Source organism: Tachyglossus aculeatus, chromosome Y3 (genome assembly GCF_015852505.1).
Source record: "Tachyglossus aculeatus isolate mTacAcu1 chromosome Y3, mTacAcu1.pri, whole genome shotgun sequence".
NCBI lineage: Eukaryota > Metazoa > Chordata > Mammalia > Monotremata > Tachyglossidae > Tachyglossus > Tachyglossus aculeatus.
This window is the reverse complement of record NC_052095.1, coordinates 3539028-3566193: the sequence shown is the minus strand read 5'-3', so window position 1 is coordinate 3566193 and position 27166 is coordinate 3539028. Positions and strand designations below refer to the sequence as shown.

At 53.0% G+C, this 27166-nt stretch overlaps 1 protein-coding gene across 1 annotated transcript; it reads left to right on the top strand.

Moving 5' to 3' along the window:
* The first annotated feature begins 1997 nt into the window (after positions 1–1997).
* ZNF367 (zinc finger protein 367) lies at positions 1998–26986 on the top strand. The gene is made up of 5 exons (XM_038768182.1): positions 1998–2336; positions 12634–12784; positions 15143–15262; positions 21615–21762; positions 26674–26986. The coding sequence occupies exons 1-5, from the start codon at positions 1998–2000 to the stop codon at positions 26978–26980; spliced, it is 1065 nt and encodes a 354-aa protein (XP_038624110.1). The 3' UTR covers positions 26981–26986.
* The last annotated feature ends 180 nt before the right edge of the window (positions 26987–27166 follow it).

The window sequence follows — 27166 nt, the reverse complement described above, 5'->3', positions numbered from 1 at the left end:
GGGGGCGCCCCGCTCCCCCCCCCCCCGCGCCCGAGCGGCGCGCTGATTGGCCCGCGCCGAGCGCGAACCGTCAGGCGGGAAAAGCCGAGGGGCGGGGGCCGTAGCAACCGCCGGTCCTTTAAACCGATCACGTGACGCAGGCGTCTGAGAGAGCGGACCAATCAGGGGGCTATAACCTGCGCGCGCGGCCCAAAGGGGGCGGGGCTTCGGGAGCGCCGACCAATGGGAGCGCAAGCCGAGCAGTGCGCCGATTGGCCCGCGCGGGGCGCCAACCGTCAGGCGGGAAAAGCCGCGAGGAGCCGCCGGACCTTTAAACTGGTCACGTGACGCGATGCCTTAGCGGGCGTCCAATCCGGGGGCTCCGCTCTGCGCGCGGCCCAAAAAAGGGGCGGGGCTTCGGGACGCCGACCAATGGGAGCGCAAGGCGGGGCGCGCGCGCACCACCCCTTCCCCGAGGGGCACGCTGATTGGCTAGCGCGGAGTGCCAACCGGCAGGCGGGAAAAGCCCGGGAGAGCCGCCGGCCCTTTAAACCGGTCACGTGACGCTGGCCCGGGCCCCGCCGCGCGCCTTTACCCGTCCTCGCGAGCGGACCAATCAGGAGGCCCGTCGCGCGGGGGGGGGGGCTAACATATAAAGGAGGCGGGGCGTCGGGGCGCCGACCAATAGGAGCGCAGGGGGGGCGCTCGCGCCCCGCCCCGCCCCGAGGGGCGCGCTGATTGGCCCTCGCCGGGCGCCAACCGTCAGGCGGGAAAAGACGGGGGAGCCGCCGGGCCTTTAAACAGGTCACGTGACGCGGGCCCGGCCCAACAAGCGCCCTTACCCGTCCGCGATAGCGGACCAATCAGGGGGCTCAACTTTGTGTGCGGCCCAAAAAGGGGGCGGGGCTTAGGGGCACGGACCAATGGGAGCGCAAGGCGGGGCACGCGCGCGCCACTACCGCCCCGAACGGCGCTCTGATTGGCCCGGGCCGGGCGCCAAAAGTCGGGCGGGAAAAGCCCGGGAGAGCCGCCGGCCCTTTAAACCAGTCACGTGCCGCGGGCCTGGCCCCCGCCCAGCGCCTTTACTCCTCCTCCCGAGCGGACCAATCAGGAGGCCCGCCGCGCGGGGGCTAACAAAGGGGGCGGGGCCTCGGGGCTCCGACCAATAGGAGCTCAGGGCGGGACGCTGGCGCCCCTCCCCGCCCCGAACGGCGCTCTGATTGGCCCTCGCCGGGCGCCAACCGTCAGGCGGGAAAAGCCCGGGAGAACCGCCGGCCCTTTAAACCGGTCACGTGACGCTGGCCCGGCCCCCGCCGCGCGCCCTTTCCCGTCCGTGCGAGCGGACCAATCAGGAGGCCCGCCGCGCGCGGGGTAACAGAGAAAGGGGGCGGGGCCTCGGGGCGCCGATCAATAGGTGCGCAAGGCGGAGCGCTGGCGCCCCTCCCCGCCCCAAGCGGCAAGCTGATTGGCCCGCGCCGGGCGCCAACCGTCAGGCGGGAAAAGCCCGGGAGAGCCGCCGGCCCTTTAAACCGGTCACGTGACGCTTGCCCGGCCCCCGCCGCGCGCCCTTTACCGTCCGTGCGAGCGGACCAATCAGGAGGCCCGCCGCGCGCGGGGTAACAGAGAAAGTGGGCGGGGCCTCGGGGCGCCGACCAATAGGAGCGCAGGGCGGGGCGCTCTCGCCCCTCCCCGCCCCGAGCGGCGCGCTGATTGGCCCGCGCCGGGCGCCAACCGTCAGGCGGGAAAAGCTCAAGAGAGCCGCCGGCCCTTTAAACCGGTCACGTGACGCTGGCCCGGCCCCCGCCGCGCGCCCTTAGCCGTCCGCGCGAGCGGACCAATCAGGAGGCCCGCCGCGAGCGGGGTAACAGAGAAAGGGGGCGGGGCGTCGGGGCGCCGACCAATAGGAGCGCAAGGCGGGGCGCTCGCGCCCCTCCCCGCCCCGAGCGGCGCGCTGATTGGCCTGCGCCGGGCGCGAACCGTAAGGCGGGAAAAGCCGGCGGCGGCGGCGGCGGAGGACGATGGCGGAGGCCCGTCGGGTGCTGGTGTCGGTCATCCGCACGACGCCCATCAAGCCCCGGCCGGGCGAGGGTCGGGAGGCGCCCACCAGCCCGGGCTTCAGCGACTTCATGGTGTACCCCTGGCGCTGGGGCGAGAACGCGCACAACGTGACGCTCAGCCCCGGGGCCAAGCCGCCCCCCGCCCCCGCGCCCCCGGCCGCCAGCGGGCAGCCCCCGCACGGGGCCGGGCCGCCGGCGGCGGCGAAGGCGCTGGCGGGGGGAGGGGGCGCCGTGGAGGAGGAGGAGGAGGAGGAAGAAGAGGAGGAGGAGGCCGGGAGCGCCGACGGCGGGCACTTGAAGGTGAGCGATGGGGACAACGGGGAGGGAACGGCGCGCGCGTTGTGTGTGTGTGTGTGTTTGTGTATCCGTCCCGGGGCTCGTGACGTCACTGCCGCGGGCGCGCGCGCGCCCCCTCCCGGCGGGCGCTGGCGGCGTTGGAGGTGACGTCACGGGACGCCGGGGGAGGGGGAGGGGTCACGTGACGCTGTCAAAGGGGGCGGTGGGTCTGAGGGTCACGTGGCTGGGGGGCTGGTGACGTCACGCGACGGGCGGGAGGGGAGCGTCACGTGGTAGTGGGGAATCACGTGGGGGCGGTTTTCGCGTCAGGTGACGCCGGGGAGGGGCGGGGCCACGTGGCGTCACGTGACGCGATATGGGCAGGGCCGCTGTCAAAGGGCGGTGGATCTGAGGGTCAGGTAGCGCTGAGGGGAGGGGCCAGGCCCTGGTGACGTCACGCGGCGGGAGGGGCGTCACGTGATAGTGGGGATCACGTATCGTGGGGGAGTCTGGGCGTCACGTGACGCGGGGCGGGGCCGCTGTCAAAGGGGGCGGTGGGCCTGAGGGTCACGTGGCCCTGGGGGCTGTTGACGTCGCGCGACGGGTGGGAGGGGGAGGTGAGCGTCACGTGATAGTGGGGGATTACGTGCGGGGGCGGTTCCTGCCTGACGCGATGCGGGCGGGGACGCTGTCAAAGGGGGCGGTGGACCTGAGGGTCACGTGGCGCGGGGGGCTGGTGACGTCACGCGACGGGCGGGAGGGGAGCGTCACGTGATGGTGGGGATCACGTGGGGGGCGGTTTGTGCGTCACGTGACGCCATGCGGGCGGGGCCGCTGTCAAAGGGGGCGGTGGGCCTGAGGGTCACGCGGCGCTGGGGTGGTGACGTCGCGGGAGGGGCGGTGGGCGTCACGTGATAGTGGGGATCACGTGGGGGGTGGTGCGTCACGCGATGCGGGCGGGGCCGCTGTCAAAGGGGGCGGTGGACCTGAGGGTCACGTGGCGCGGGGGTGACGTCACGCGAGGGGCGGGTGGGGAGGGGGGCGTTACGTGATAGTGGGGATCACGTGGGGGGGCGGTTTGTTTACTTTATCTATTCATTTTATTTTGTTAATATGTTTTGTTCATTTTACTTGTACCTATCTATTCTATTTATTTTATTTGGTTAGTATGTTTGGTGGTGGTCTCTGTCTCCCCCTTTTAGACTGTGAGCCCACCGTTGGGCTTCCGACAGCTGTGATATTTGGTCGACGCTTACCATTTCTAGACCGAGGGCCCGCTGGTGGGTAGGGACCGTCTGTATATGTTGCCAACTTGTACTTCCCAAGCGCTTAGTACGGTGCTCTGCACACAGTAAGCGCTCAATAAATACGATTGATTGATTAATTGATTGTTCTCTGTCTCCCCATTCTAGACTGTGAGCCCACTGTTGGGTAGGGACCGTCCCTAGATGTTGCAGCGTGGCTCAGTGGAAAGAGCCCGGGCTTTGGAGCCGGAGGTCGTGGGTTCAAATCCCGGCTCCACCACTCGTCAGCCGTGTGACTTTGGGCAAGTCACTTCACTTCTCTGGGCCTCAGTGACCTCATCTGTAAAATGGGGATTAAAACTGTGAGCCCCTCGGGGGACAACCTGATCACCTTGTAAATTCCCCAGGGCTTAGAACAGTGCTCTGCACATAGTGAGCGCTTAATAAATGTCAGGAAAAAAAACTTGGACTTCCCAAGCGCTTAGTAGAGTGCTTTGCACACAGTAATTGCTGGATAAATACAATTGAATGAATGAATAAGGCCCTACTGAGAGCTCACCTCCTCCAGGAGGCCTTCCCAGACTGAGCCCCTTCCTTCCTCTCCCCCTCGTCCCCCTCTCCATCCCCCCATCTTACCTCCTTCCCTTCCCCACAGCACCTGTATAGATGTTTGTACATATTTATTACTCTTTTTATTTATTTATTTTACTTGTCCATATCTATTTTATTTTGTTAGTATATTTGGTTTTGTCTCCCCCTTTTAGACTGTGAGCCCACTGTGGGGTAGGGACTGTCTCTAGATGTTGCCAATTTGTACTTCCCAAGCGCTTAGTACAGTGCTCTGCCCACAGTAAGCGCTCAATAAATAAATACGATTGATGAATAAATGTCAGGGAAAAAAAACTTGTACTTCCCAAGCGCTTAGTACAGTGCTCTGTACACAGTAATTCCTTGATAAATACGATTGAATGAATGAATGAATGAACCTGTGCATCACGTGACACGGGGGGGCCCAAGGAGATAGCCGGTGTGACGTCACGAGAGGGGCGGGGCCCTGATGACGTGAGGCGAGGTGGGGCAGTAAGTGCTCAATGAATGAATGAATGAGACGGATGGCGTGACGTCACGCGAGGGGGCGGGGCCCCGATCCACGTGACGCCGGATGGGGGACGCTGGTGTCGTGACGTCACGTGAGGGGCGGGGCCCCGGATGACGTCACGCAGGAGGCTGTGAAGGGGACGACCTGGAAGTCCCGGGATCGTCATCAATCGTATTTATTGAGCGCTTACTATGTGCAGAGCACTGTACTGAGCGCTTGAGCACTGTACTGAGCGCTTGAGTGAAGGGGACGACCCTGAAGTCACGTGATGGGCGGGGTGCGACCACCGGGGAGACCGTGAAGGGGATAATAATAATAATAATAATATAATAATGGCATTTATTAAGCGCTTACTATGTGCAAAGCACTGTCCTAAGCGCCGAATGGCTCTGAAGTGGACGGCCCAGAAGTCACGTGATCGGCGGGACGTGACGTGACTACTGGGGAGACCGTGAAGGGGATAATAATAATAATGATAATGTAATAATGGCATTTATTAAGCGCTTACTATGTGCAAAGCACTGTCCTAAGCGCCGAATGGCTCTGAAGTGGACGCCTCGGAAGTCACGTGATCGGCGGGACGTGGCGTGACTACCGGGGAGGCCGTGAAGGGGATAATAATGATAATAATAGTGGTAATGATGGCATTTATTAAGCGCTTACTATGTGCAAAGCACTGTCCTAAGCGCCGAACGGCTCTGAAGTGGACGCCTCGGAAGTCACGTGATCGGCGGGACGTGACGTGACCGCCGGGGAGACCGTGAAGGGGATAATAATAATAATAATAATAATAATATAATAATGGCATTTAGTAAGCGCTTACTATGTGCAAAGCACTGTCCTAAGCGCCGAGTGGCTCTGAAGTGGACGCCTCGGAAGTCACGTGATCGGCGGGATGTGACGTGACCGCCGGAGAGACTCTGAAGGGGACGACCCCGAAGTCACGTGATCGGCGGGACATGACATGACCGCCGGGGAGACCGTGAAGGGGTTAATAATAATAATAATAGTGATAAGGGTGGCATTTATTAAGCGCTTACTATGCGCAAAGCACTGTCCTAAGCGCCGAATGGCTCTGAAGTGGACGGCCCAGAAGTCACGTGATCGGCGGGACGTGACGTGACTACTGGGGAGACCGTGAAGGGGATAATAATAATAATAGTGATAATGAGGGCATTTTTTAAGCGCTTACTATGTGCAAAGCACTGTCCTAAGCGCCCAATGGCTCTGAAGTGGACGGCCCAGAAGTCACATGATCGGCGGGACGTGACGTGACCGCCGGGGAGACTCTGAAGGGGACGACCCCGAAGTCACGTGATCGGCGGGACGTGACATGACTACTGGGGAGGCCGTGAAGGGGATAACAATAATAATAATAATAATAATAGTAGTGATAATGATGGCATTTATTAAGCACTTACTATGTGCAAAGCACTGTCCTAAGCGCTGAGTGGCTCTGAAGTGGACGCCTCAGAAGTCACGTGATCGGCGGGACATGACATGACCGCCGGGGAGACCGTGAAGGGGTTAATAATAATAATAATAATAGTGATAATGATGGCATTTATTAAGCGCTTACTATGTGCAAAGCACTGTCCTAAGCGCCGAACGGCTCTGAAGTGGACGCCTCGGAAGTCACGTGATCGGCGGGACGTGACGTGACCGCCGGGGAGACCTTGAAGGGGATAATAATAATAATAATAATAGTGATAATGATGGCATTTATTAAGCGCTTACTATGTGCAAAGCACTGTCCTAAGCGCCGAATGGCTCTGAAGTGGACGACCCAGAAGTCACGTGATCGGCAGGACGTGATGTGACTACTGGGGAGACCGTGAAGGGGATAATAATAATAATAGTGATAATGATGGCATTTATTAAGCGCTTACTATGTGCAAAGCACTGTCCTAAGCGCCGAATGGCTCTGAAGTGGACGCCTCGGAAGTCACGTGATCGGCGAGACGTGACATGACCGCCGGGGAGACTGTGAAGGGGATAATAATGATAATAATAGTGATAATGAGGGCATTTATTAAGCGCTTACTATGTGCAAAGCACTGTCCTAAGCGCTGAATGGCTCTGAAGTGGACGGCCCAGAAGTCACGTGATCGGCAGCACGTGATGTGACTACTGGGGAGACCGTGAAGGGGATAATAATAATAATAATAATAGTGATAATGATGGCATTTATTAAGCGCTTACTATGTGCAAAGCACTGTCCTAAGCGCCGAATGGCTCTGAAGTGGACGCCTCGGAAGTCACGTGATCGGCGAGACGTGACATGACCGCCGGGGAGAACGTGAAGGGGATAATAATGACAATAATGGTGATAATGATGGCATTTATTAAGTGCTTACTATGTGCAAAGCACTGTCCTAAGCGCCGAATGGCTCTGAAGTGGACGACCCAGAAGTCACGTGATCGGCAGCACGTGATGTGACTACTGGGGAGACCGTGAAGGGGATAATAATAATAATAATAATAATAATAGTGATAATGATGGCATTTATTAAGCGCTTACTATGTGCAAAGCACTGTCCTAAGCGCCGAATGGCTCTGAAGTGGACGCCTCGGAAGTCACGTGATCGGCGAGACGTGACATGACCGCCGGGGAGACTGTGAAGGGGATAATAATGATAATAATAGTGATAATGAGGGCATTTATTAAGCGCTTACTATGTGCAAAGCACTGTCCTAAGCGCCGAATGGCTCTGAAGTGGACGCCTCAGAAGTCACGTGATCGGCGAGACGTGACGTGACTACTGGGGAGGCCGTGAAGGGGATAATAATAATAATAATAATGGTGATAATGATGGCATTTATTAAGCGCTTACTATGTGCAAAGCACTGTCCTAAGCGCCGAATGGCTCTGAAGTGGACGGCCCAGAAGTCACGTGATCGGCAGGACGTGGCGTGGCTACTGGGGAGACCGTGAAGGGGATAATAATGATAATAATGGTGATAATGAGGGCATTTATTAAGCGCTTACTATGTGCAAAGCACTGTCCTAAGCGCCGAATGGCTCTGAAGTGGACGCCTCGGAAGTCACGTGATCGGCGAGACGTGACGTGACCGCCGGGGAGACTCTGAAGGGGACGACCCCAAAGTCGCGTGACCGGTCGGACATGTTGCCAGCTCATCCTTCCCAGGCGCTCAGTACAGTGCCCTGCGCCCAGGAAGCGCTCAATAAATACGTTTGATGACGACGTGACTACCGGGGAGACCGCGAAGGGGTCCGTCACCGGTACCTACTGAGCGCCTACGCCGCGAAGAGCGCTGGAGGAAGCGCCGGGGAGAGCCCCGTCCGTCCGTCGGGGCTACTTACTGAGCGCTTGCTGGGCGCACAAAGCACTGGACTAAGCGTCTAGCGGGCGGGGGGGCTCCAGTGGAAAGAGCCCGGGCTTGGGAGCCCGAGGTCCTGGGTTCAAATCCCGCCTTACACTCGTCGGCTGGGTGGCTTGGGGCGAGTCGCTTCCCTTCTCCGGGCCTCAGTTTCCCCCTCTGTCCAATGGGGATGAAGACGGGGCGCCCCCCGGGGGACAACCTCATCACCTGGGATCCCCGCCGGGCGCTTAAGACAGCGCTTCGCACGTAGTAAGCGCTTCACAGACACCACCATGATCATTATTACTATTGCCTTGTTCAGCCAGGGGCGCTCACCAAGCGCTCACTTTGCGCTGGACGCGTCCAGTACAGTGTCCGTGCTCGCGACAGGGACTCCCCCTTTTAGACTGTTGGGTCTAGATGTTGCCAATTTGGACTTCCCAAGCGCTCAGTACAGCGCCCCGCACATAGTAAGCGCTCAATAAGTACGATCGATGATGAGGATGACAGGCCGACGGTTCAATCGTTCATTCGATCGTGTCCATCGACGGCTCCCCGAGCGCCAGGCGCTGGACTAGACGCTCGAGGGAGTCCAATACAGCGGCCGACCGAGACGCTCATTCAGTGGAATGTATTGAGCGCTTCCTGTGCCCGGAGCGCTGTACTGAGCGCCGGGGGGAGTCCAGTACAGCACTCAACAGACCCATTCCCCGCCCGCAAGGAGCTGACCGGCTAGAGGGGGGAGACACATTCATTCAGTCATATTTATTGAGCGCTTCCCGCGTGCCGAGCACTGTACTGAGCGCTCAGTAAGTACAATTGAACGGATGAATGACCGAAGAAGAAAGCGCTTCCCGCGTGCCGAGCACTGTACTGAGCGCTCAATAAATACGATTGAACGGATGAACGAGTGAAGAAAGCGCTTCCCGCGTGCCGAGCACTGTACTGAGCGCTCAATAAATACGATTGAACGGATGAATGAATGAAGAAAGCGCTTCCCGCGTGCCGAGCGCTGTACTGAGCGCTCAATAAATACGATTGAACGGATGAATGACTGAAGAAGGAAGCGCTTCCCGCGTGCCGAGCACTGTACTGAGCGCTCAATAAATACGATTGAACGGATGAATGAGTGAAGAAAGCGCTTCCTGCGTGCCGAGCACTGTGCTGAGCGCTCAATAAATATGTTTGAACGGACGAATGAGTGAAGAAAGCGCTTCCTGCGTGCCGAGCACTGTACTGAGCGCTCAATAAATACGATTGATTGGATGAATGAGTGAAGAAAGTGCTTCCCGCGTGCTGAGCGCTCAATAAATACGATTGAACGGATGAATGAATGAAGAAAGCGCTTCCCGCGTGCCGAGCGCTGTACTGAGCGCTCAATAGATACGATTGAACGGATGAATGAATGAAGAAAGCGCTTCCCGTGTGCTGAGCGCTGTACTGAGCGCTCAATAAATACGATTGAACGGATGAATGAATGAAGAAGAAAGCGCTTCCCGCATGCCAAGCACTGTACTGAGCGCTCAATAAGTCCGATTGAACGGATGAATGACCGAAGAAGAAAGCACTTCCCGCCTGCCGAGCACTGTACTGAGCGCTCAATAAATACGATTGAACGGATGAATGAGTGAAGAAAGCGCTTCCCGCGTGCTGAGCGCTGTACTGAGCGCTCAATAGATAACGATTGATCGGATGAATGACTGAAGAAGAAAGCGCTTCCCGCGTGCCGAGCACTGTACTGAGCGCTCAATAAGTCCGATTGAACGGATGAATGACCGAAGAAGAAAGCACTTCCCGCCTGCCGAGCACTGTACTGAGCGCTCAATAAATACGATTGATTGGATGAATGAGTGAAGAAAGTGCTTCCCGCGTGCTGAGCGCTCAATAAATACGATTGAACGGATGAATGAATGAAGAAAGCGCTTCCCGCGTGCCGAGCGCTGTACTGAGCGCTCAATAGATACGATTGAACGGATGAATGAATGAAGAAAGCGCTTCCCGTGTGCTGAGCGCTGTACTGAGCGCTCAATAAATACGATTGAACGGATGAATGAATGAAGAAGAAAGCGCTTCCCGCGTGCCGAGCACTGTACTGAGCGCTCAATAAGTCCGATTGAACGGATGAATGACCGAAGAAGAAAGCACTTCCCGCCTGCCGAGCACTGTACTGAGCGCTCAATAAATACGATTGAACGGATGAATGAGTGAAGAAAGCGCTTCCCGCGTGCTGAGCGCTGTACTGAGCGCTCAATAGATAACGATTGATCGGATGAATGACTGAAGAAGAAAGCGCTTCCCGCGTGCCGAGCACTGTACTGAGCGCTCAATAAGTCCGATTGAACGGATGAATGACCGAAGAAGAAAGCACTTCCCGCCTGCCGAGCACTGTACTGAGCGCTCAGTAAATACGATTGAACGGATGAATGAGTGAAGAAAGCGCTTCCCGCGTGCCGAGCGCTGTACTGAGCGCTCAATAGATAACGATTGATCGGATGAATGACTGAAGAAGAAAGCGCTTCCCGCATGCCGAGCACTGTACTGAGCGCTCAATAAATACGATTGAACGGATGAATGAGTGAGGAAAGCGCTTCCCGCGTGCCGTGCGCTGTACTGAGCGCTCAATAAATACGATTGAACGGATGAATGAATGAAGAAGAAAGCGCTTCCCGCGTGCCGAGCACTGTACTGAGCGCTCAATAAGTCCGATTGAACGGATGAATGACCGAAGAAGAAAGCACTTCCCGCCTGCCGAGCACTGTACTGAGCGCTCAATAAATACGATTGAACGGATGAATGAGTGAAGAAAGCGCTTCCCGCATGCCGAGTGCTGTACTGAGCGCTCAATAGATAACGATTGATCGGATGAATGACTGAAGAAGAAAGCGCTTCCCGCGTGCTGAGCGCTGTACTGAGCGCTCAATAAATACGATTGATTGGATGAATGAGTGAAGAAAGTGCTTCCCGCGTGCTGAGCGCTCAATAAATACGATTGAACGGATGAATGAATGAAGAAAGCGCTTCCCGCGTGCCGAGCGCTGTACTGAGCGCTCAATAGATATGATTGAACGGATGAATGAATGAAGAAAGCGCTTCCCGTGTGCTGAGCGCCGTACTGAGCGCTCAATAAATACGATTGAACGGATGAATGAGTGAAGAAGAAAGCGCTTCCCGTGTGCCGAGCACTGTACTGAGTGCTCAATAAGTCCGATTGAACGGATGAATGACCGAAGAAGAAAGCACTTCCCGCCTGCCGAGCACTGTACTGAGCGCTCAATAAATACGATTGAACAGATGAATGAGTGAAGAAAGCGCTTCCCTCGTGCCGAGCGCTGTACTGAGCGCTCAATAGATAACGATTGAACGGATGAATGACTGAAGAAGAAAGCGCTTCCCGCGTGCCGAGCACTGTACTGAGCGCTCCATAAATCCGATTGAACGGATGAACGAGTGAAGAAAGCGCTTCCCGTGTGCCGAGCACTGTACTGAGCGCTCAATAAATACGATTGAACGGATGAATGACCGAAGAAGAAAGTGCTTCCCGCGTGCTGAGTGCTGTACTGAGCGCTCAATAAATACGATTGAATGGATGAAGAGGGAAGCGGTTCCCGTGTGCCGAGCACTGTACTGAGCGCTCAATAAATACGATTGAACGGATGAATGAGTGAAGAAAGCGGTTCCCGCGTGCCAAGCACTGTACTGATCGCTTAATAAATACGATTGAATGGATGAATGAGTGAAGAAAGTGCTTCCCGCGTGCTGAGCGCTCAATAAATACGATTGAACGGATGAATGAATGAAGAAAGCGCTTCCCGCGTGCCGAGCGCTGTACTGAGCGCTCAATAGATACGATTGAACGGATGAATGAATGAAGAAAGCGCTTCCCGCGTGCCGAGCACTGTACTGAGCGCTCAATAAATACGACTGAACGGATGAATGAATGAAGAAGAAAGCGCTTCCCGCGTGCCGAGCACTGTACTGAGCGCTCAATAAGTCCGATTGAACGGATGAATGACCGAAGAAGAAAGCACTTCCCGCCTGCCGAGCACTGTACTGAGCACTCAATAAATACGATTGAACGGATGAATGAGTGAAGAAAGCGCTTCCCGCGTGCCGAGCGCTGTACTGAGCGCTCAATAGATAACGATTGATCGGATGAATGACTGAAGAAGAAAGCGCTTCCCGCGTGCCGAGCGCTGTACTGAGCGCTCAATAGATAACGATTGATCGGATGAATGACTGAAGAAGAAAGCGCTTCCTGCGTGCCGAGCGCTGTACTGAGCGCTCAATAGATACGATTGAACGGATGAATGAATGAAGAAAGCGCTTCCCGTGTGCTGAGCGCTGTACTGAGCGCTCAATAAATACGATTGAATGGATGAATGAGTGAAGAAAGCGCTTCCCGCGTGCCGAGCGCTGTACTGAGCGCTCAATAGATACGATTGAACGGATGAATGAGTGAAGAAAGCGCTTCCCGCGTGCCGAGCGCTGTACTGAGCGCTCAATAAATGCGATTGAACGGATGAACGAGTGAAGAAAGCGCTTCCCGCGTGCCGAGCGCTGTACTGAGCGCTTCGGCGAGGAGCGAAGGCGGTGGGGCCGCGCGGGCGCTGTGCTGAGCGCCTCCTCCTCCTCCTCCTCCCTCCGCCCCGCTCAGGACGGGAGTCGTCGGGGGCGGCCCCGGGCGGACACGGTGCGCGACCTGATCCACGAAGGGGAGCTGTCGTCCAGCCGCATCCGCTGCCCCGTCTGCCATCGCGTCTTCCCCCGAGAGAAGTCCCTGCAGGCCCACAAGAGGACGCACACCGGTCAGTCCGCGCGCGGCCGGAGGGCAGGAGGGAGGGCCGACATCTTGGGCGGCTCCCATTTGGGCACCTATTGGTGAGGAGGCGGGCGGCCATCTTGGGCGGCCCCCGCGTGGGCCTCCATTGGTGAGGAGACGGGCGGCCATCTTGTGTGGGCCCCCATTGGTGAGGAGATGGGCGGCCATCTTGTGTGGCCCCAGTGTGGGCCCTCATTGGTGAGGAGACGGGCGGCCATCTTGGGCAGCCCCCGTGTGGGCGCCCATTGGTGTGACCGGCGGCCATCTTGTGTGGCCCCAGCGTGGGCCCCCATTGGTGAGGATGGATGGCCATCTTGTGTGGGCCCCCATTGGTGAGGAGATGGGCGGCCATCTTGTGCAGCCCCCACGTGGGCGCCCACTGGTGTGGAGACGGGCGGCCATCTTTTTTGGCCCCAGTGTGGACCCCCATTGGTGAAGAAACAGGTGGCCATCTTGTGTGGCCCCCGTGTGGGCCCCCATTGGTGAGGAGACGGGTGGCCATCTTGTGTGGCCCCCACGTGGGCGCCCATTGGTGAGGAGACGGGTGGCCATCTTGTGTGGTGCCCACTGGTGAGGAGACGGGTGGCCATCTTGTGTGGCCCCAGTGTGGGCCCCCATTGGTGAGGAGACGGGCGGCCATCTTGTGTGGTGCCCACTGGTGAGGAGACAGGCGGCTGTCTTGTGTGAGCCCCCATTGGTGAGGAGACGGGCGGCCATCTTGTGCGGCCCCCACGTGGGCACCCACTGGTGTGGAGACGGGCGGCCATCTTGTGTGGCGCCCACTGGTGTGGAGACGGGCAGCCATCTTGTGTGGTGCCCACTGGTGAGGAGACAGGCGGCCATCTTGTGTGGCCCCAGTGTGGGCCCTCATTGGTGAGGAGACGGGTGGCCATCTTGGGCGGCCCCCACGTGGGCGCCCACTGGTGAGGAGACAGGCGGCCCCAGTTTGGGCCCTCATTGGTGAGGAGATGGGTGGCCATCTTTTTTGGCCCCAGTGTGGGCCCCCATTGGTGAGGAGACTGGCGGCCATCTTGTGTGGCGCCCACTGGTGAGGAGACAGGCGGCCATCCTGTGTGGCCCCAGGGTGGGCCCCCATTGGTGAGGAGATGGGCAGCCATCTTGTGTGGCCCCCATTGGTGAGGAGACAGGCGGCCATCTTGTGCGGCCCCCACGTGGGTGCCCATTGGTGAGGAGATGGGCAGCCATCTTGTGCGGTCCCCACGTGGGCACCCACTGGTGTGGAGATGGGCGGCCATCTTGTGTGGCACCCACTGGTGAGGAGACGGGCGGCCATCTTGTGCGGCCCCCACATGGGCGCCCATTGGTGAGGAGACGGGCAGCCATCTTGTGTGGCCTCCACACGGACGCCCACTGGCCCATCTGAGGGGGGGCCGGTCGGCCATCTTGGGCAGCCACGTGGGTGCCCACCATCCCATCCCGGGGGATTGGGGCGGGGAAACAGGCGGCCATCTTGTGCGGCCTCCACACAGACACCCACCGGCCTGTCTGAGGGGCCCAGGGTGGGGAGACGGGCGGCCATCTTGTGCAGCCTCCACACAGACGCCCACCGGCCCGTCTCGGGGGCCCGGGGCGGGGAGACAGGTGGCCGTCTTGTGCGGCCTCCACACGGACACCCACCGGCCCGTCTGAGGGGACCGGGGCGGGGAGGCGGGCGGCCATCTTGTGCGGCCTCCACACGGACGCCCACCGGCCCGTCTGAGGGGAAGACGGGTGGCCATCTTTTGTGGCCTCCACACGGACGCCCACCAGCCCGTCTGAGGGGAACCGGGGTGGGGAGACGGGTGGCCATCTTGTGCGGCCTCCACACAGACGCCCACCGGCCCATCTGAGGGCACCGGGGTGGGGAGACGGGTGGCCATCTTGTGCGGCCTCCACACAGATGCCCACCGGCCCGTCTGAGGGGGAGACGGGTGGCCATCTTGTGTGGCCTCCACATGGACGCCCACCGGCCTGTCTGAGGGGACCTGGGCGGGGAGGCGGGCGGCCATCTTGTGTGGCCTCCACACGGACGCCCACTGGCCCGTCTGAGGGGAAGTCAGGCGGCCATCTTGTGCGGCCTCCACACGGATGCCCACCGGCCCGTCTGAGGGGAACTGGGGTGGGGAGACGGGCGGCCATCTTGTGCGGCCTCCACATGTACGCCCACTGGCCTGTCTGAGGGGACCGGGGCGGGGAGACGGGCGGCCATCTTGCGCGGCCTCCACACGGACGCCCACCGGCCCGTCTGAGGGGGAGACAGGCGGCCATCTTGCGCGGCCTCCACCTGGACGCCCACCGGCCCGCCATCTTGCGTCCGACCCGGCTCCGTGTCCGTCCCCCTCAGGGGAGCGTCCATACCTGTGCGACTACCCGGACTGCGGGAAGGCCTTCGTGCAGAGCGGCCAGCTCAAGACCCACCAGCGCCTCCACACCGGGGAGAAGCCCTTCGTCTGCTCCGAGAACGGTAAACATGGCGGGCGCGGGACCCCCCGTGCTGAGCGCCGCGGACCGCCCGCCGGGCCTCAGTTCCCTCCTCTGTCCAATGGGGATGAAAACTCTGACAGCCCCCCATGGGGGACAACCTCATCACCTTGTCATCATCATTCATCCATCGTATTTATTGAGCGCTTAAGCACTGTACTAAGCGCTTGGGAAGTCCAAGTTGGCAGCGCACAGAGACAGCCCCTGCCCAACAGTGGGCTCACCGTCTCGAATAATGTCATTTATTAATAATGATAATAATAATAATAATAATAATAGTGGCATTTGTCAAGCGCTTACTATGTGCAGAGCACTGTTCTAAGCGCTGGGGAATTTACAAGCTGATCAGGTTGTCCCCCGTGGGGCTCACGGTCTTCATCCCCATTTTACAGATGAGGGAACTGAGGCCGTCCCCCTCTCCATCCCCCCCATCTTACCTCCTTCCCTTCCCCACAGCACCTGTACATGTGGATATATATTTGTACATATTTATTACTCTATTTATTTATTTCGCTTGTACATATCTATTCTATTTATTTTATTTTGTTAGTGTGTTTGGTTTTGTCTCCCCCTTTTAGACTGGGAGCCCGCTGTCGGGTAGGGACCGTCTCCAGATGTTGCCAATTTGCACTTCCCAAGCGCTTAGTACAGTGCTCTGCACACAGGAAGCGCTCAATAAATACGACTGATTGATTGACTGATTGACTTGCCCAAAGTCACACAGTTGACAAGTGGTGGGGCCGGGATTTGAACCCAGGACCTCGGGCTTCAAAGCCCGGGCTCTTCCCACCGAGCCACGCGGCTTCTCTATTAAGCGCTCACTACGTGCCCAGCACTGTTCTAAGCGCCGGGGAGGTGACAGGGTGATGAGGTTGGGGGGCTCACCATCTTCATTCATTCAATCCTATTTATTGAGCGCTTCCTGTGCGCAGAGCACTGTACTGAGCGCTCGGTTAAGTACAAGTTGGCAACATCTAGAGACGGTCCCTACCCCACAACGGGCTCCCAGTCTTCATCCCCATTTCCCAGATGAGGCCACTGAGGCCCAGGGCAGGGAAGTGACTGGCCCAGAGTCACCCAGCTGACACGGGGCGGCGCCGGGATTTGAACCCAGGACCTCGGACTCCAAAGCCTGGGCTCCCCCAGCGCTTAGAACAGCGCTTGGCACATAGTAAGCGCTTCACAAATGCCATCTTTATCATTATTAATACTGTTATTATTATCATTATTACTGTATCTCCCCCAGCACTTAGAACAGCGCTTGGCACATAGTAAGCGCTTCGCAAATGCCATCTTTATCATTATTATTATTATTGTTATTATTATCATTATTACTGTATCTCCCCCAGCGCTTAGAACAGCGCTTGGCACATAGTAAGCGCTTCGCAAATGCCATCTTTATCATTATTATTACTGTTATTATTATCATCATTACTGTATCTCCCCCAGCGCTTAGAACAGCGCTTGGCACATAGTAAGCGCTTCGCAAATGCCATCTTTATCATTATTATTATTATTGTTATTATTATCATTATTACTGTATCTCCCCCAGCACTTAGAACAGCGCTTGGCACATAGTAAGCGCTTCGCAAATGCCATCTTTATCATTATTATTACTGTTATTATTATCATTATTACTCTATCTCCCCCAGCACTTAGAACAGCACTTGGCACATAGTAAGCGCTTCACAAATGCCATCTTTATCATTATTATTACTGTTATTATTATCATTATCACTGTATCTCCCCCAGCACTTAGAACAGCGCTTGGCACATAGTAAGCGCTTCGCAAATGCCATCTTTATCATTATTATTACTGTTATTATTATCATTATTACTGTATCTCCCCCAGCACTTAGAACAGCGCTTGGCACATAGTAAGCGCTTCGCAAACGCCATCATTGGTATGATTTACTGTATCTCCCCCAGCGCTTAGAACAGTGCTTGGCACATAGTAAGCGCTTAACAAATACCATTATTATTATTATCATTTTTAATGGCATTTATTAAGCGCTTACTATGTGCAAAGCACTGTTCCAAGCGCTGGGGAGGTTACAAGGTGATCAGGTTGTCCCACGGGGGGCTCACAGTCTTCATCCCCATTTTACAGGTGAGGTCACTGAGGCCCAGAGAAGTGAAGTGACTTGCCCAAAGTCACCCAGCTGACAAGTGGCAGAGCCGGGATTTGAACCCATGACCTCTGACTCCAAAGCCCGGGCTCTTTTCCACTAAACCACGCTGCTTCTCAATTATCATTACTATATTATTATATTATATTATTATTATTACTGTGCGCACAGTAAGCGCTCAATAACTGCGATTGAATGAATGAATTATTATTATGATGATTATACCTACCCCAGCGCTTGGAACAGTGCTTGGCACATAGTAAATGCCTAACAAATGCCATTATTATTATTATTATTATTATTAGTATGCCTACCCCAGCACTTAGAACAGTGCTTGGCACATAGTGAGCACCTCGCAGATGCCATTATTAGTGTGATTTATTGTATCTCCCCCGGCGCTTAGAACAGTGCTTGGCACATAGTAAGTGCTTAACAAATACCATTATTATTATTATCATTATCATTGTATCTTCCCCAGCGCTTAGAACAGTGCTTGGCACATAGTAAGCGCTTAACAAATACCATTATTGGTATTATTAATATTATTATTACTCTGCACACAATAAGCGCTCAATAAATACGATTGAATGAATGAATTATTATACCTACCCCAGCACTTGGAACAGTGCTTGGCGCATAGTAAGTGCTTAACAAAGACCATTACTATTATAATTGTTATTAATATAAGAATAATAATAATATTGCTCTGCACACAGTAAGTGCTCAATAAATACGATTGAATGAATTATTATTAATATAATAATAGTCTTATTCTGCACACAGTAAGCGCTCAGTAAGTACGATCGAATGAATGAATCATTATTATCATTATTCCTACCCCAGCATTTAGAACAGTGCTTGGCACATAGTAAGCACTCAATAAATATGATTGAATAAATTATAATTAGTATTAATATAATAATAATACTCTGCACACAGTAAGCACTCAATAAAAACAATTGAATGAATGAATGAATTATTATTATACCTACCCCAGTACTTAGAACAGTGCTTGGCACATAGTAAGCGCTCAATAAATCCGATTGAATGAATGAATTATCATTATTATTAATATAATAATTATAGTACTCTGCACACAGTAAGCGCTCAATAAATCCGATTGAATGAATGAATTATTATTATGATTATACGTACCCCAGCACTTAGAACAGTGCTTGGCACATAGTAAGTGCTCAATAAATATGATTGAATGAATGAATTATTATTATGATTATACCTACCCCAGCACTTAGAACAGTGCTTGGCACATAGTAAGTGCTTAACAAGTACCATTATTATTATTATATTACCCTGCACACAGTAAGCGCTCAATAAATATGATTGAATGAATGAATTATCATTGTTAGTAATGTAATAATAATAATAATACTCTGCACACAGTAAGCGCTCAATAAATACAATTGAATGAATGAATTATTATTATTATACCTACCCCAGCACTTAGAACAGTGCTTGGCACATCGTAAGCGCTCAATAAATACGATTGAATGAATTATCATTATTATTAATATAATAATAATAATAATATTCTGCACACAGTAAACGATCAATAAATCTGATTGAATGAATGAATGGTCATTATTATTAATATAATAATAATATTACTCTGCACACAGTAAGTGTAAGTGATCAATAAATCTGATTGAATGAATGAATTATTATCATTATCATTATACCTACCCCAGCACTTAGAACAGTGCTTGGCACATAGTAAGTGCTCAATAAATATGATTGAATGAATGAATTATTATTATGATTATACCTACCCCAGCACATAAGAACAGTGCTTGGCACATAGTAAGTGCTTAACAAGTACCATTATTATTATTATTATTATTATTATTATATTACTCTGGACACAGTAAGTGCTCAATAAATATGATTGAATGAATGAATTATCATTGTTAGTAATATAATAATAATAATAATACTCTGCACACAGTAAGCGCTCAATAAATATGATTGAATGAATGAATTATTATGATTATACCTACCCCAGCACATAGAGCAGTGCTTGGCACATCGTAAGCGCTCAATAAATACGATTGAATGCATTATCTTTATTATTAATATAACAATAATAATAATAACAATATTACTCTGCACACAGTAAGTGAGCAATAAATCTGATTGAATGAATGAATTATTATCATTATCATTATACCTACCCCAGCACTTAGAACAGTGCTTGGCACATAGTAAGTACTCAATAAATATGATTGAATGAATGAATTATTATTATGATTATACGTACCCCAGCACTTAGAACAGTGCTTGGCACGTAGTAAGCGCTTAACGAGTACCATTATTATTACTATTATTATATTACTCTGCACACAGTAAGCGCTCAATAATATGATTGAATGAATGGATTATCATTGTTAGTAATATAATAATAATAATAATACTCTGCACACAGTAAGCGCTCAATAAATCCGATTGAATGAATGAATTATTATAATAATAATAATTATTGTTATTATTATACCTACCCCAGCACTTAGAACAGTGCTTGGCACATCGTAAGCGCTCAATAGATATGACTGAATGAATGAATTATCATTGTTATTAATATAATCATAATAATAATACTCTGCACACCGTAAGCGCTCAATAAATCCGATTGAAAATGAATGAATTATTATTATTATACCTACCCCAGCACTTAGAACGGTGCTTGGCACATAGTAAGCACTCAATAAATATGATTGAGTGAATGAATTATGATTATACCTACCCCAGCACTTAGAACAGTGCTTGGCACATCGTAAGCGCTCAATAAATACAATTGAGTGAATCATCATTATTATTAATATAATCATAATAACAATACCCTGCACACAGTAAGCGGTCAATAAATCCGATTGAATGAATGAATTATTATTATTATACCTACCCCAGCACTTAGAACGGTGCTTGGCACATAGTAAGCGCTCAATAAATATGATTGAGTGAATGAATTATGATTATACCTACCCCAGCACTTAGAACAGTGCTTGGCACATCGTAAGCGCTCAATAAATACAATTGAGTGAATTATCGTTATCATTAATATAATCAGAATAATAATACTCTGCACACAGTAAGCGCTCAATAAATCCGATTGAATGAATGAATTATTATTATTATTATACCTACCCCAGCACTTAGAACAGTGCTTGGCACATTGTAAGTGCTCAGTAAATACGATTGAGTGAATTATCGTTATTATTAATATAATCATAATAATAATACTCTGCACACAGTAAGCGCTCAATAAATCCGATTGAATGAATGAATTATTATTATTATACCTACCCCAGCACTTAGAACAGTGCTTGGCACATAGTAAGCGCTCAATAAATATGATTGAGTGAATGAATTATGATTATACCTACCCCAGCACTTAGAACAGTGCCTGGCACATAGTAAGCGCTTACCAAATACCATTATTATTATTATCATATTACTCTGCACACAGTAAGCGCTCAATAAATCCGATTGAATGAATGAATTAGCATGATTATCATACCTACCCCAGCGCTTGAGAACAGTGCTTGGCACATAGTAAGCGCTTACCAAATACCATTAATTATTATTATTATCATATTACTCTGCACACAGTAGGCGCCCAGTAAATCCGATTGAATGAATGAATGATTATGATGATTATACCTACCCCAGCGCTTGAGAACAGTGCCTGGCACATAGTAAGCGCTTACCAAATACCATTATTATTATTATCATATTACTCTGCACACAGTAAGCGCTCAATAAATCCGATTGAATGAATGAATTAGTATGATTATTATACCTACCCCAGGGCTTGAGAACAGTGCTTGGCACATAGTAAGCGCTTACCAAATACCATTATTATTATTGTTATTAAATTATATTGCTCTGCACACAGTAAGCGCCCAGTAAATCCGATTGAATGAATGATTATGATTATTCTACCTACCCCAGCGCTTGAGAACATAGGAAGCGCTTCGCAAATCCCCTCGTGATGATGATGATGATGATGTTGATGGTGCTGATGCCGGTTCTGCACACAGTAAGCGCTCAATAAATCCGATTGAATGAATGAATGATTATGCTACCTACCCCAGCGCTTGAGAACATAGGAAGCGCTTCGCAAATCCCCTCGTGATGATGATGATGATGATGCTGATGCCGGTTGTGCCCGTGTTCCCCCCGCCTCCGCAGGCTGCCCGAGCCGTTTCACGCACGCCAACCGGCAGTGTGCTAAGCACCCCTACGCGCGGCTGAAGAGGGGCCAGCAGCCCCCCGGGCCCCGCGCCCTGGGGCCCCGCGCCGGACACCACAACAAGGCCGTGGCCGACTGGCTCGACAAGTAAGGACCCCCCCGGGGGGACCCCTGCCCAACCACCCCGGGAACCGTCACGGCCCGCGGCCCACCCGGGCTCTCCCTCCTCTCTGTGTCTCTCTGTCTCTGTGTCTCTCTTTCTCTGTGTCTCTTTCTCTGTCTCCCTCTGTCCTTTCTCTGTCTTTCTCTGTGTCCCTCTCTCTCCCTCTGTCTGTCTCTTTCTCTGTCTCCCTCTTTCTCTCTCTCTGTCTCTCTCTCCCTCTCTGTGTCTCTTTGTCTTCATCTTTCTCAGTGTCTCTCTCCCTCTCTCTGTCTCCCTCTCTCTGTGTCTTTCTCTGTGTCCCTCTCTCTGTCTCTTTGTCTCCCTCTGTCCTTTCTCTGTCTTTCTCTGTGTCCCTCTCTCCCTCTCTCTGTGTCTCTCTGTCTCTCTTTCTCTCTCTGTCTCTGTGTCTCTCTGTCTCTTTCTCTCTCTGTGTCTCTTTCTCTGTCTCCCTCTGTCCTTTCTCTGTCTGTCTCTGTGTCCCTCTCTCTCCCTCCCTCTGTCTCTTTCTCTGTCTCCCTCTTTCTCTCTCTCCCTGTCTCTGTCTCTCTCTCCCTCTCTGTCTCTTTGTCTTCGTCTTTCTCAGTGTCTCTCTCCCTCTCTCTGTCTCCCTCTCTCTGTGTCTTTCTCTGTCTCCCTCTCTCTCTGTCTCTTTGTCTCCCTCTGTCCTTTGTCTTTCTCTGTGTCCCTCTCTCTCCCTCTCTCTGTCTCTCTTTCTCTCTCTGTCTCTTTCTCTGTCCTTTCTCTCTCTGTCTCTCCCTGTGTCCCTCTCTCTCCCTCTTTCTGTGTCTCTTTCTCTGTCTCCCTCTCTCTGTGTCTCTTTCTCTCTCTCTGTCTCTGTCCCCCTGTCTCCCTGTGTCCCTCTCTCTCCCTCTTTCTGTGTCTCTTTCTCTGTCTCCCTCTCTCTGTCTCTCTCCCTCTCTCTCTGTCTCCCTCCCTCCCTCCCTCCCTCCCTCTCTGTCTCCCTCTCTCTCTCTCTCCCTCTCTGTCTCCCTCTTTCTTTCTCTACCTCTGTCTCTCACTCTGTCTCTCTGTGTCTCTTGCTCTGTCTCCCTCTGTCCTTTGTCTTTCTGTGTCTCTCTCCCTCTCTCTGTCTCCTTCTCTCTGTATCTTTCTCTCCCTCTCTCTGTCTCTGTCTCCCTCTCTCTGTGTCTCTTTCTCTGTCTCTGTCTCCCTCTCCCTCTCTCTGTGTCTCTTTCTCTGTCTCCCTCTTTCTCTGTCCTTTCTTTGTCTTTCTCTGTGTCCCTGTCTCTCTGTGTCCCTCTCTCTCCCTCTTTCTATGTCTCTTTCTCTGTCTCTCTCTCTTTGTCTCCCTCCCTCCCGCTCTCTCTCTGTCTCCCTCTCTCTCCCGTGTCTCTGTCTCCCTCTCTCCCTCTCTCTGTCTCTTTTTCCCTCTTTCTCTCTCTGCCTCTGTGTCTCTCTCTGTCTCCATCCCTCACCCTCTCTCTCTGTCTCTTTCTGTCTCCCTCTGTCCTTCTCTGTCTTTCTCTGTATCCCTCTGTCTCTCTGTGTCCCTCTTTCTCCCTCTCTCTGTGTCTCTTTCTCTGTCTCCCTCTCTCTTTGTCTCTTTCTCTGTCTCTCTCTGTATCCCTCTGTCTCTCTGTGTCCCTCTCTCTCCCTCTCTCTGTGTCTTTCTCCCTCTCTCTGTGTCTCTCTGTCTCTGTCTACCTCTCTCTGTCTCTCTTTCTCTGTCTCTGTCTCTCTGTCTCTTTCTCTGTCCTTTCTCTCTCTGTCTCTGTCCCTCTGTCTCCCTGTGTCCCTCTCTCTCCCTCTTTCTGTGTCTCTTTCTCTGTCTCCCTCCCTCTGTGTCTTCTCCTCTCTCCCTCTCTCTGTCTCCCTCTCTCCCTCTCTCTCTGTCTCTTTCTCTGTCTCCCTCTGTCTCTCTGTCTCCCTCTCTCTGTGTCTCTTTCTCTGTCTCCCTCTCTCTGTGTCTTTCTCCATCTCCCTCTGTCCTTTCTCTGTCTTTCTCTGTGTCTCTCTGTCTCCCTCTCTCTCTGTCTCTTCCGTTTCCCTCTGTCCTCTCTCTGTCTCTCTCTCTCTCTGCACACATTCTGACAGCCCCCAGCTCTCCGCCCATCTCTCCCTTCTCTCTCTTTGTCTCTTTCTCTGTCTCCCACTCTCTGTCTCTGTCTTTCTGTCTCCCTCTCTCTCCTTCTCTCTCTGTTTTCCTCTCCCTCTCTCTCTGTCCTTGCTGTTTTTCTCTGTCTCCCTCTGTCTCTCTGTCTCCCTCTCTCTCTGTCTCCCTCTCTCTCTGTCTCCCTCTCTCTCTCTGTCTCTCTCTCACATACACACACACACACACACACATTCTGACAACTCCCAGCTCTCCCTCCATCTCTCCCCCCCTTGTCTCTTTCTCTGTCTGTCTTTGTCTCCCTCTCTCTGTCTCCCTCTCCCTCCCTCTCTCTGTGTCTCTTTCTCTGTCACCCTCTCTCTGTCTCTGTATCTGTCTCCCTCTGTCTGTCTGTCTCACTGTCTCTTTCTCTGTCTCCCTCTCCCCATCTCTCTCTCTGTCTCTCTCCCTTTCTCTCTGTCTCTTTCTTTGTCTCTCACATACACACACACATTCTGACAACTCCTAGCTCTCCCTCCATCTCTCCTGCTTCTCTCTTTTTCTCCCTCCCTCCCTCCCTCTCTCTCTTTCTCTCACATGTTTCAACAGCCCACAGCTCTCCCTCTAGCTCCCCCCCCTCTGTCTCTTTCTCTGTCTGTCTCCTTCTCTGTCTCCTCTATTTGTCTCTTTCTTTCTGTCTCCTCTCTCTATTTGTCTCTTTCTCTGTCTCCCTCTCTCTGTCTCTCTCTGTCTCCCTTTCCCTCTCTCCCTCAGTTTCTTTCTCTATCTCCCCTTCTCTCTTTGTGTTTTTCTCAGTCTATGTCTCCTCTATTTGTCTCTTTCTTTCTGTCTCCTCTCTCTGTCTCTTTATCTCTCTGTCTCCCTTTCCCTCTCTCCCTCAGTTTCTTTCTCTGTCTCCCCTTCTCTCTTTGTGTCTTTCCCGGTCTCTCTCTGTCTCCTCTATTTGTCTCTTTCTTTCTCTGTCTCTTCTCTCTATTTGTCTCTCTCTTTCTCTATCTCCCTCTCTCTGTTTCTTTCTTTATCTCCCTCTCTCCCTCAGTTTCTTTCTCTGTCTCCCCTTCTCTCTGTGTCTTTCCCAGTCTCTCTCTGTCTCCTCTATTTGTCTTTCTTTCTCTGTCTCCTCTCTCTATTTGTCTCTCTCTTTCTCTATCTCCCTCCCTCTCTGTCTCTTTCTGTCTCCCTTTCCCTCTCTCCCTCGGTTTCTTTATCTCCCCTTCTCTCTTTGTGTTTTTCTCAGTCTATCTGTCTCCTCTATTTGTCTCTTTCTTTCTGTCTCCTCTCTCTGTCTCTTTCTCTATCTCCCTCTCTCTCTCTCTGTCTCTTTCTGTCTCCCTTTCCCTCTCTCCCTCAGTTTCTTTCTCTATGTCCCCTTCTCTCTTTGTGTTTTTCTCGGTCTGTCTCTGTCTCCTCTATTTGTCTCTTTCTTTCTGTCTCCTCTCTCTGTCTCTTTCTCTATCTCTCCGTCTCTCTCTGTCTCCCTTTCCCTCTCTCCCTCAGTTTCTTTCTCTGTCTCCCCTTCTCTCTTTGTGTCTTTCTCGGTCTCTCTCTGTCTCCTATTTGTCTCTTTCTTTCTCTGTCTCCTCTCTCTGTCTCTCTCTTTATCTCCCTCTCTCTCTGTCTCTCTCTGTCTCCCTTTCCCTCTCTCCCTCAGTTTCTTTCTCTGTCTCCCCTTCTCTCTTTGTGTCTTTCTCGGTCTCTCTCTGTCTCCTATTTGTCTCTTTCTTTCTCTGTCTCCTCTCTCTGTCTTTCTTTATCTCCCTTTCCCTCTCTGTCTCCCTTTCCCTCTCTCCCTCAGTCTCTGTCTCCCCTTCTCTCTTGGTGTCTTTCTCAGTCTCTCTCTGTCTCCTCTCTCTATTTGTCTCTTTCTTTATCTCCCTTTCCCTCTCTCCCTCAGTTTCTTTCTCTATCTCCCCTTCTCTCTTTGTGTTTTTCTCGGTCTATCTCTGTCTCCTCTATTTGTCTCTTTCTGTCTCCTCTCTCTGTCTCTTTCTTTCTGTATCTCCCTTTCTCTCTCTGTCTCCCTTTCCCTCTCTCCCTCAGTTTCTTTCTCTGTCTCCCCTTTTCTCTTTGTGTTTTTCTCGGTCTCTCTCTGTCTCCTCTATTTGTCTCTTTCTTTTTGTCTCCTCTCTCTGTCTCTTTCTTTCTCTATCTCCCTTTCTCTTTCTGTCTCCCTTTCCCTCTCTCCCTCAGTTTCTGTCTCCCCTTCTCTGTGTCTTTCTCAGTCTCTCTCTCTGTCTCCTCTATTTGTCTCTTTCTTTCTCTGTCTCCTCCCTCTGTCTTTCTCTATCTCCCTCCCTCTCTCCGTCTCTTCCTGTCTCCCTTTCCCTCTCTCCCTCAGTCTCTGTCTCCCCTTCTCTCTTGGTGTCTTTCTCAGTCTCTCTCTGTCTCCTCTATTTGTCTCTTTCTTTCTCTCTGTCTCTTTCTGTCTCCCTTTCCCTCTCTCCCTCAGTTTCTTTGTCCGTCTCCCCTTCTCTGTGTCTTTCTCTGTCTCTGTCTCCCTCAATCTCTTCCTTTCTCTTTTTCTCTTCCTCCCTCCATCTCTCTCTCTCACACACACACACATTTGGACAGCCCATAACTCTCCCTCCATCTCTCCCCCCTCCCTATTTTTCTGTGTCTCTCTCTGTCTCTTTCTCTGCACCCCCCCTTCTCTCACTCACACACTCACACGCACGTCCCGCTGACGCCCCTCCGCCACCCCCCCGACGCCTTTCAACCGCCCCCAACTATGGAGGGACGGGCCAAGCGGGGGAATCTGGGAGTCCGGCCCGGCGGCGGCGGGCAAGGGAGAGAACCCGGGCCCCGTCCCTCCCCTCCGTCGTAGGTACTGGGAGAGCCGGGAACACCCCCCGCCCGCCCCGAAGAGCCACCCGGGCCCCCGGCCCGACCAGGAGCAGCGCGACCCGCGGCTGCCGCGACCCCCGGCCCCCGATCGCCGCTGCCCCCGGGAGGAGGGCCTCCAGGAGGAGGAGGAGGAGGAACGGGAGACGGCCGGGGGCGGCCCCAAGGGCCCGGGCCCCTCGGCGGCGGCCCGCCGCTGCCTCCAGGAGCAGAGGGAGCGTCTCCACGGGGCCCTGGCCCTCATCGAACTGGCCAACCTGGCGGGGGACTCCTTCGGGGCCGACCCCTGACCCCCGACCCCCGACCCCCGACCCCCGACCCCCGACCCCCCCCCCCCCCCGGCACCTTATCCGCCTGGCCGCTGCTGCTACTGTCCCACTTAGGCCACGAAGAATGTCCCGCCGCCCGGCCCCGGGGACCCGGGGGATTGCACTTTCCCGTTGGATTTAACGTTGCCGGCGTCGGCGGGTTTTGTC

What these genes read in the sequence shown, in the direction of transcription:
- ZNF367 (XM_038768182.1), top strand. Translation starts at nt 1,998, where the DNA reads ATGGCGGAGGCCCGTCGGGTGCTGGTGTCGGTCATCCGCACGACGCCC. An exon ending in CCACAAGAGGACGCACACCG is followed by an intron (nt 12,785 to 15,142) that starts GTCAGTCCGCGC and finishes CGTCCCCCTCAG; the next exon opens with GGGAGCGTCCATACCTGTGC. An exon ending in GTGGCCGACTGGCTCGACAA is followed by an intron (nt 21,763 to 26,673) that starts GTAAGGACCCCC and finishes CCTCCGTCGTAG; the next exon opens with GTACTGGGAGAGCCGGGAAC.